Source organism: Trichomonas vaginalis (genome assembly GCF_026262505.1).
Source record: "Trichomonas vaginalis G3 chromosome Unknown ctg_114, whole genome shotgun sequence".
Classification (NCBI taxonomy): Eukaryota; Parabasalia; order Trichomonadida; family Trichomonadidae; genus Trichomonas; species Trichomonas vaginalis.
This window is the reverse complement of record NW_026529201.1, coordinates 37,373-48,486: the sequence shown is the minus strand read 5'-3', so window position 1 is coordinate 48,486 and position 11,114 is coordinate 37,373. Positions and strand designations below refer to the sequence as shown.

Here is an 11,114-nt window from a genome sequence, read left to right as displayed (position 1 = left end):
AGTAAAAAATGTATGATTCTTACGGTTTTTATTCTTACGTTTTTGAATAAATCATTAAAAAAAATGTATGATTCTTACGGTTTTTATTCTTACGTTTTTTATTCTTACGTTTTTGAATTCATACATAAAAGAAGCTATATATATAGATGATGTCAGGTTATTCAATAATGAATTATTTTTGAAGAACTGAAGGGGTCACCAGGTCACCAGGTCACCAGGTCATTTAACTTCTCTGAAAAAATGAGACAACATGACATTTTGACAACAACATAGGAGGATGGCAATAATGAATTATTTTTGAAGAACTGATTGGAATCAATGGAGTCATGAATGAGTAAAATAAACTTTAAAAATAAATTGAAACTAATGATTATTTGAATTTATGAAATCAATTATTTGATTCATTCTTTCTTCAATCTCTTCTATTCTTTTTGTTAAATCATCAATTTTCATTAATGAGGTGATTCTTGATTGAGGAATAGATTTCAAACTAACCACCCCTTTTATTTTTTTTATTTTTTATTTTATAATAAATGAGTATAACAACTAATTCATTGAAATCTTTAAAGTTCACTAATTCAGAATTAGAAAATATTTTAGAAAATTTTGGAGACGGTTCTTATCCAACATATATGCAGAATGTGAAAGAGTTTTCCAGATTGTTGAATGAATTTAAATATAACGGACCAATTACTAAAAAGGCTATAATGAGATATTTATATCCCAAAAAAGTTGAAAAACAGGAGAATATTCCTCTTTATGGTCCAGAGGACCTGGGCTCAGAGAGCCTTGAAACACCTCCTGAATATTTTGAAGAAAAAAATTAAACAAGATGAATATTATAACGATGAGATTGAGAAATTGGAACAATTAAGAAATGAAATAGATGAAAAAATTAAGGAATTGAGAAATGTTGAGAATGAAGTAGAGGGTTTAATGAATATCCCAGCTTCAGAATCAGCAGTTCAAAAATCACATGAGGAAAGATATAAAAATTACTTTTTGGAATCTACTAAAAATTTATTAGATGGTGATATTGACGAAACACTTTCAGAAGAAGGCACAAAATTTATTCATAAACATAAGTTACAATTTATTGACGATGGAGATTATCCATGTATATTACTTTCACCTCCTCTTGATTCTGAAAAATTCAAAAAAGCTCTTAAAAACGTGACATATGCAACTAATACGATTAAGAAAGAAGATCATGATATTTACACAAATTATTATTTAAATAAATGCACAGGTGTTGATAAAGTTTTTGATTTATTAGATAAAATATCAAAAGAAACCATTGGAACATATAAAATTTTGTGTGATTGTGGTTTCATTATTGAAGATACCAATAATGTTTCATATGAAAGAACAGCACCGAAGGAAGACGAAGTGGAAAGGTCTATACCATTCGTTATTAAGAACATAAAAGATATGAAAACTTATAAACATTATATTTATTCATTTATTTCAGAAAAAATGGAAGCAACCCATAAAACATCTTCTCATCATTTTATAGCTATTCATACATTCCTTTTCAAAGTTGTGAAATTAAATAAGACAGGAATTAGATTTAATGTATCAGGGTACGCATTCTTGAGTAAATTAAAATGTATTCGTCACGTCGCAGATGATAAAAATTTATGTGTTCTTAATTCATTTTATGGACTTTAGCCCTGGACTTTAAAAAAATAAACTTTATTTTTATTTATTTTTTAATTTTTATTCTTACATAAATGAACAAAAATGGAACAGCTAAAATGAATGATAATCAAATAAGAGCCGAAGGTAGAAGGTTATTTAAACGCTTCTATAACATTCCTGATGGTGTTAATCCTAAAACTCGTAGAAGTTATTTAAATGAAGCCATAGATGCATATGAAGGATTTGACATTTCATCAGAAAGTGAGAGGTTAGCAAGAATGTTAAACGTTAATATTGATTTTTATTATTGTGACCCTCAACCAGAAGATGTAGACATTAACAAGGTAGACTTTCCATTAGTGGATTCAATAATGATAGATCCAGAATTTGAAACAGTAAATATTTTATTAACACAGAGTCCATGTGGAAAACTTCACGCTGACAGAATAACAGACGTTGAAGCACTCACAGGATATAAAGTTTGCCCCTTTTGCAAAGAAGAAGTATATTCTATCCGTGATGATCCAGAAAGGAAAAACCAAAGAAGATTTTTAAAACATTGTGAGAAATGTAAAGAAAATAATGGAAGATTAATTCAAGACGTTCAATTGCAAAACACACAACAACCATATGCACCACATATCACGAAACAGAAGATATATCAATGGCTATTAGCACATAATTTGCAGGAATATTATAAACCAACAAGATATTATATTACTTTTGACTTCGAAACATTAGAGACTAAAGAAGAACTTCAACTTTCTGAATGTGCAACTTTGAACGCTTACTTAAAACCATTTATGGTATCATCAACGGTTAAATTAAACGATAAAACATATACGAGGAATTTTTGCTTAACTTCGAGTGATTCTTTTATTTCTGATTGGATTGAATTTTTATTTTCAACCTGTTCATTAGTTGCTAAATCAAATATTGAACAATATGAAGAATTAATGAATACATTAAATGAGAAACAAAAGGAAGCAATGAAAGAGCTTTTAGATGAAGAATTTAATAAAGTGAATATCATTGGTTTTAATTCGGGAAAGTTTGATTTAAATTTAATTCTTCGTGATTTAAACACTGCAAAATGGAAAATAAAATCAATGCTGGGTTCATCTTCTCAATTTAAGCAAGTCATAGTAAAGAAAACAAACTGTCCATATGAATTAAGATTTATTGACATCAGAAATTATATAGCGGGTGGAACATTAGACCAATTCACTCAAGATTTCGGAAACAATAAATCACATGTTAAATCCTTTTTCCCTTATCAATTCATCACATGGGAGAATTACGAAGATGAATTATATAAAAAGGAACCATTCACTCAAGATTCATTTTATTCAGCATTAACACAAGAAACAATATCCGATAGTGATTATCAAATATATCTCAATGATGCTAAAAATTTTGAGAATAGATTAGAATATTTTATTCATTATTGCAATAAAGACGTTGAAATTATGATTGACCCAATTGATAAAATTATCGAAGAAACATTTGTTTATAAAATTGACATGCTTCATAATCTTTCTTTATCATCGAATGCATCAATGATTCGTTACGCGTTAGCATATAAGAACTTCAATCCTAACGAAACATATCCAGAAGAAGAAAATGTGGAATCAAGTTTTGAATTAACAAAAAAGTATTGGAAATATAAAATTGAATCATATAAGAAACAAGATGAAAAAGCAGAAAGGGATACTAAAAACAATGTTTCAATGGATGACTATCAATACTATCACGATTTAATCCTTTCATCTAAATGCAAAATGTGTGGTAAAGCGTTTACATATGCAAATAAACCAACATTGGATAGAATCGATAATGAAAAACCACATACCAAAGAAAATTGTCAGTTAATGTGTTGTTATTGCAATGTCGTAAAATCAAATAAAGATGAAGATGTTCAACGTTTAAGAATCAATTTAAGAAATTATGCATTAAAAAATAATTTACCAATGACTTTAGATTCAGTTGAAGCTTATCACATTCTCCGTAATGGAATTACTGGTGGTCTATCAAATGTTCAACATCGTGTTAATCTTAAAGGAATCACGCACATTAATAAACTTGCATATAGTCCAGAAACTAAAACTGTATCAAATGAGGACACCACCAACATTATGACTCATTTCGTTGGTGTTGACTTTAATTCATTATATCCTTCATCATTTTCATCTAATCCTCATGATTTCATTCAATATACTGACCATAAAATGTATATGCCGGGAAGATTGAATGGAGTTATCATTTGTGATACAGCAACAAAGAAAGCAAAAGCACTGGGAGTTATTAGAAAGAAAAATACTTTATTCGTGGCTGAAGTAAAGGGTCACATTGATGAAAAATACATTAATGATTACATAAACTTTTTACCGATAATAAGAAACTTAGATATTATCACAGATGAAAAAACAATTGGCAGTTTTATGTATAATTACATGAAATCAAACAATTTACCAGTTGACCAGAAACAGAGAAAATTAACTCAGTTAGCATCAACACACAACCAATATCAACCATTTTCTTCTTATTATCTATGGTATCTAATAGACAGATTTCATTTTATCATTGATGACATTCAATCAATTTTAACATTTACTAAAAACACTTGTTTTAATGAATTTGCGAAAGAATTTATGAACGAAAGACAAAAGGCTGAATTAGAAGGAAATAAAGGAAAAAGTTTATTTTGTAAGATTTCGCTTAATGGATCATATGGTTACGATGCAATGAATACACAAAAATAAAGGAAAAAGTTTATTTTATAAGATTTCGCTTAATGGATCATTTAGAATTAGAAGGAAATAAAGGAAAAAGTTTAATTTTTGAATTCATAAATAAAATTTCTTTTATATTTGATATCACTGCACCACCTTTGCAAACGAATTCGAAATGGTCATTTTTCAATACTATCTCCAAATCTCCATATTTCAACCTTTGCGTTTGTTCTGCCGTCTTTGAATTATATGCATATATGGCGTATGTAATGGTCTGAAGGACCTGGGTGCTTTGCGCCTTAAGTTGTTGTGGTTTAATCATTTATTATGATTTAAAAATAAATATTTAATCCGTTATCTCATCAGCTATTTTCTCTATTTGAAATTGCCATAATATTTCATTCCTAAATTCTAAATCACAATCAAATAGGTCGGTTATTCTAAATTTAATATTTGATAAATCTTTTGAATGAAGAATAAATGAATTCCCGGATAATTGAAACGGATATGATAAAGAAAATGTGTTTAAGTTGATGGATAAAATGTTTTGTATTGATGGGTAAGAGTTAGGGTCTAATGTTTGATGTGAAAATCTCATTGGGGTATTAACTTTATCACATTTGATTAAAATGAAATTGGAACCAGTGTCAGAATACAAAACATCCCCAACATCTTTTTCAAAATTTAATATTCCCAACAATGAACGAAGATGAGGAGTACAAAATTTAATTTTCAGCGGAAATTTAATAAGGTTATTTATTTCATCAAGTTCAAAAAGTTTATCAGGTTTTGATTTAAAATTTTCTTCATACCATACGATAAATGATTCATTTAAATAACTTAAAATCATGTTAATATCCCATTTCGTTATCACATTATTTATATACATATCATACGTTTTTTCAAGGTCATCTTTAATAAATGATATATAATCTGAAGGGTCTAAAAGAATGGGATTAAATTTACCACTCACAGAAACGAGAGTAACATTATAAATTCCGCTAACTGTTAAATTTAATTCACAAGCTATTATTCGAAATAATATTTGATAATTGACATTTTTATTACGATTAAAAATATGGTAAAGCGTTATTTTCCAGTGATAAATAAAACTAGAATAAGATTACTCAAGAATTCATAAATTCAACGAATAAGAAATTCATTCATGTTAATAAATTTTAGTGTTTTCAGAAAATATGAGTCAATGTCATATTCATCATCGGGTTATATTTCACTTCATTCAATTTAGTTCAATCAAACCCATATAATGACCATTTCATAAGATTTTCAGATGGTATTAAAAATGTAATTGATAGATTAAAATATGAACAGATTGACAATATCGAATTTTTGGAATTTTGGTTTAAATATCCCGATGGAAAAAAGATTGAAGTTAAAGATAAAGCTGATACTATAACAAAAACAATTACAATGACCGATCCGGATAGTGGGGAACAAAAAGAAATAAAACAAACGATAGAAACTGGTGAAAGGTCAATTATTATTGATTATGATTCAAAGGATTATTATTCGATAATGTTAATGCTTGAATATTAAATAGCCTTAACAAAGAATTTTTCAAGTGATATTTTATATCATCAACTATTTTATTATAAATATCATTATATGTTAAATGAAGTTCAGTTGTTGTTCCCGTTCTTTGATATCTTAATTGTGCTAATATCCTTTATAGGATTTATTTTTGCAACTGTTCCGCAGCATGAAACCTCATCATCTATGAAAAATTGAATCTTAACGTCTGAATCTTGAACATCACAAAGAATGGCGATAATGTGAATTAATGATTCATAAGGTAAAATAATTAAAGCCGGATTGGTCAATTAAATTTATTATTGAATCATAATTATTAATTATTATATCACGGTAAATTTTCATTATTCAGAATTAATGTCTATTTTATATGGCGCATTGCGACTGGAATCGTAGATTCCTGGGTTCTCGATGTTTGATGAAAGAGGTGGGGGGTATGTTGGATAAGTGGGAATTTCAACAGGTTCTTTACCGGGTTCAGATAAAATGATTGGGTCTCCATCTTCTTTATTTTGCTCCTCCTCCTTTTTCGGTAAGTCATGAGTTAATAAATTTGGTGAGTTGCTGACCTTGTTAATTCAGGGCTAACATTAACTTTAACATTTTGAATAATTCGTGATTTATCATCATTTACGTTATAAAACCGTAATCTCTGCTTTTGCGTTTGTGTTCTTTTGACTTGTGAAACGTCTTCTCATTTATAATTGAATAAAAAAAAGAAAAATATATTTAAAGTTTTATTTAGTTGTTACGGTAATATCCCAAGGTTCATCATTGTTTGCTTATACTTTCTTTGTAACTCACCAATTATGTTATTGATATTGCTTTGAGTTTCTTCCAGTCTTATTTTATCATTTACAATATCTTTAATCATTTCATTACATGCATTCTTAAAACCATCTGATTTTTCTAATTTACGTCTATCACTTTCTTTAATTAAATCAAAGTTATAACCTTGTTGAGAATAAAGTGGTTTCTTTATCAATTCCTTGAACGCTTCTGAAAGTGAAGATGAAGAAATTCTTGCCACTTGAATTGGTTTAAATTCTGCTTTCATTGCTTCTTTCTGTTCATTGAACACTGGATCGAATAAAGCAACTTTAAAGAATTTCTTAGCTGGAATTTCAGGTCTCAAATATGCATATTGACCATCAAACTGATTAACATATCGTGGTAATCCATCCGGTCCTCTTCAACAGCATTTAATTTTTCATTGAAATAAGAATATGGAATAAGATGGTATGAATACATTGGACCATTTTCACCTTCTCCAATGTATTGTTTAACAGCTTTTCCATTTTCATCAAATTGCATAGGATAACATTCATTATATGCTTTACGTTTAGGATAATCCGTCATTGTTAATTTATACCATTTATGACTTTAATATTTCCTTGACCATCAGTAACGAAAACTTCATTTATACCATCAGGCTTTCCATTTGGTCCTGTAATGTCTGCTTCATGTGCTTCCCAATTTGGTCCATGACGTTTGGCATATGCTTGAGCTTCTGGTAATGTTAAAACGTTTCTCATTTGTTTAACATCTTTTTGAAGACCGGCAACAATGTGGACTAATTCTTTCATTCCGTCTGGAACTTTCATAGTTCTATTATAGGACCCTTTTTGTTTGTCCCTTGTTTTAATGGAACCTGTAGAAGATTTGCTATTTCTGTCATGTTTAATTATAAATAAAAATAAAAATTAATTATAAAAAGTTAATCAAATTTAACACCTCCTTTATTTAAATCAACTATTATTTTTCCATGTTCGCCTAATTGTTGATATTGTGTGTAAAGTTCATTAATGCTCATTGGTAAATTCACTTGATAAAGCATAACGTTCAACTGTTGACGACTAAACCCACTGAAAATGAAAAGTGTTGATAGATTTGATTTAATGTTTGTGCTTAATGCTTTGAAGTATTGAACAGCCATGAAGAATGAACGCTGAATGTGTCGACATTGAGTTAATAACTGATTAAAATATGATTTCTCATTAGTTATTAGTTTTGATTTCACGGCATCATCTAGAAAAATTAGTGAATGCAAAATTCTCTATCAAAATTTGAAATAGAAAGTGTTTCAAATAATTCATCCCTTGTTTATCAATAATTTTTATCCTCTAATCCTTGCTTCTTGATTGTATTATATAATTCTTTATACATTAAAAAGTTTTTTAAATAATCTTCTGCTTCTTCTTGTGATAAATAAATAATTGGAATTTTGATTAAATGCTTTAAAGATTCAAATGTATCATCTGAAGGTGAACCTGAACGGTTGATATAAATTAACACATGTGAATAGGGGGAAGTGTTAGCAATAATGATAATTTGTTTTAATATCGTTAATGTTTTACCTTTATTTTGTTTACCAATTGCTGCAGTGATTGAATTTAAGTAACATTCAGAATATGGAATTTTCATTAATTTTTCCTTAGATAGAGCATTTCTATTATCACTCAATGCTTCATTAATCATATCATCTACGTATGTATTATATACTCCGCTAATTCTTCATAAGGGGTGGATGAATTTAAATCATTTAATCAAAAATAAATTTATAATTTTAAACATTTCTATTCATCAATATTTCATCATATGAACTTCTATACTGTGGTGGTGTACCTGTTGGATGATATTTCAAACCTTCGTCCGGTGTCCATGTCCAATACGTAGTCCTAGTAAACCAAACCTGAGGCGGATTTGTCACTTTTGAACAGTAAGTGTCATTTTCACCTTGAATGATTGGATAAGCTTTCACTTGTACTGTAACTTGTGAGTTGAAAGTTTCTAATCCATCAAAGAATATACCCGCTCCATCACGTTGAACTGGAATAGTGCATAAGAATGAAGTTTGGTCTTTCCATGTTCTAGCTAATGGCGTGCCATTATCATCATTCAGTGGTCTAGTTAATGAGTCCTCGTATTCTTCTGTGCATTCATTCACTCCATCTAAATCAGAAGCTTGAAGCATACGTGTAAAGAATATGTCACCCACTGTGGTCATCGCTTGATCGGGGAAGTTTCTGGAATCTATAGTGACCTGAAGACCTCGAAGCATTGGATTTTCTAAAACTGTTCTTTGCATTGCATTCTTTGGAAATGTTAACACAACATCTGTAACATTATGAAGAGCGTATGAGAAATCTGAGCTAATACCTTCAGGAGTGATGCAACCTCCATTTAGTGAACGAACGTCAATATGTTGAGCTGGAATCATGAATGGATCTTCCTTACTGAATAAACGTGGTATTGCTTTAACTGATTCTTCAATTAAACCGTATCCTGGTGTAATGCATTTATCCTCTAAAACTTCCATCTTTGTGCATGAAATAATAACGTCATCAACTGTTGCGTCAGCAGATGTAGCGGCTAAGCTTGTAATTAATTTGGCAGGAAGTCCGATTTGTTGGAATTTGCGATCATATTTATAAACATGATTCATAATCTTTTCATAATTTTCATCAGTTATCTTTTCATAAACGTAATTTTGTAAATCAGCAACTCTTAACGGGTCAACCTGACAAATACTAAAGTATCCCTGAAAACATAATATTTAAGAATGATTTCACCAAATGATTTAGGATAATCATCGAACGCCTGAAATGCTAACAAATCATTTACCGGAATAATCATATCAAAAGTGATATCAACTTCTTCATTTGCGTTCTTGAAAACTTCTGAAGGGTCAATATATTTACCACATACTGAGTTATCATATTTTTGAACATTATTATATAACGAATGAACAAACTTTTTAACTTTCCTTTCTGATTTTGGTTTATATGTTGCAAATGCGAAAGATTCACGGGCGCAATCCATCTGAAGATAACCGGCATCACCTCTTTCGGTTTCTACTTCTAATTGTTTAAAGCTTTGATTTGATGATTTGTAACCAACGAATAAACGCATGCATTTAAAAGCGGCATCACATGTGAAAGCTTTATTTGAAACTAGAGTTGCTTTAACTTTGCGTTTAATATATGTGTCACCTAATTGGTTCACATCATGAGCCGGATTTGTAATTCTTAAATGAGTTTGTTTATCATCAAAATATGGAGTATCAGAGTCATAGCATGAACTTTCAAGTTCTCTATAATATCTTCTACCGTCATTCTTTGCGAATATTTCATTTATCTTTTCGAATGAATGAAACACATTTCCATTAATCGGTTTAGTGTTTGGCACCAAATAGTTAGTCGTCATTTATTATTAAATAAAAAATCAAAATTAAAAGATGAAAATGAATTTTTAATTTTAATGAAATAATCAACTATGGCTGCAGGTATATTTAAGAAACTGTGGGATAAAGTAAAAAGAGGAGCGCATAAAGTTTGGGAAACAATGAAGAAAGGAGCAAATTGGATATTTAAGAATAAAGAAGCAATTAGTGACGTTGCTGAATCAATAACACCAAAAGCTGCCCCAATAGAGAAGTTTTAAATAAAGGCGAAAAAGTTTATCAAAGACTACAACCGATACTAAGATAAAAATAATATTTATTTATTTTTCCACTATTTACCTCCTATTTTATTAAGTATTCCTTCAGCAATTCCACCAATTGCGTTACCTGCTTGTGCTCCCATCGCTGGATTACCTGCTTTAGTACCTAATACTCACCTATGATAGTTCCTGCCGTTTTCGCTACTGGTGCCAAAAAGTTTGCAACAGGTTTAATAACCTTTTTATAAACCCAAACCTGCAGCTTTCTTAATTCCATCCCATAATTTTTTAAAGAATCCTGCCGCCATTTCTGATTTAACATTAATTAAAAAATATATTTCATCACTTATATTCTAAATTTTATTTAATGATAAATGAAACCGATTTTAAAAATAAATGGAACAGAGGAGGAAGAAATAAATGAAAGTGAAAATGTTCAACAAAAAAAAACTTGTTAAACCAATTACTGAAATAAAAATTTTTTCATCTGTTGAAGAATTTAATGACTATTATGCTAATAATAAAAAATTATTTGAAGAATTGACAACATGTAATTGAATAAAATGTTTAAAGTTGATGGATTCAAAATTTCAAAAATAAAAGGGGTGTTAGTTTGAAATCTATTTCCTCAATCAAGAATCACCTCATTAATGAAATTGATGATTTAACAAAAAGAATAGAAGAGATTGAAGAAAGAATAAATCAGATAATTGATTTCATAAATTCAAATAATCATTAGTTTCAATT

The 11,114-nt window shown here is 29.2% G+C and overlaps 4 pseudogenes across 4 annotated transcripts, besides 4 other annotated features; 3 read left to right on the top strand and 1 right to left on the bottom strand.

Moving 5' to 3' along the window:
- Window positions 1–533: 533 nt before the first annotated feature.
- TVAGG3_1074710 lies at window positions 534–1,671 on the top strand (annotated as a pseudogene). Its single transcript has one exon. A coding segment is annotated over exon 1 (1,138 nt).
- Window positions 1,672–1,733: 62 nt separating this feature from the next.
- On the top strand, window positions 1,734–2,527 carry TVAGG3_1074700 (annotated as a pseudogene). The gene has a single exon. A coding segment is annotated over exon 1 (794 nt).
- Window positions 1,734–3,745: a mobile genetic element.
- Window positions 3,746–4,473: 728 nt separating this feature from the next.
- Window positions 4,474–8,342: a mobile genetic element.
- Window positions 8,343–11,114: part of a mobile genetic element that runs on past the window's edge.
- Window positions 8,743–11,114: part of a mobile genetic element that runs on past the window's edge.
- On the bottom strand, window positions 9,609–10,130 carry TVAGG3_1074670 (annotated as a pseudogene). Its single transcript has one exon. A coding segment is annotated over exon 1 (522 nt).
- Window positions 10,200–10,414, top strand: TVAGG3_1074660 (annotated as a pseudogene). The gene has a single exon. A coding segment is annotated over exon 1 (215 nt).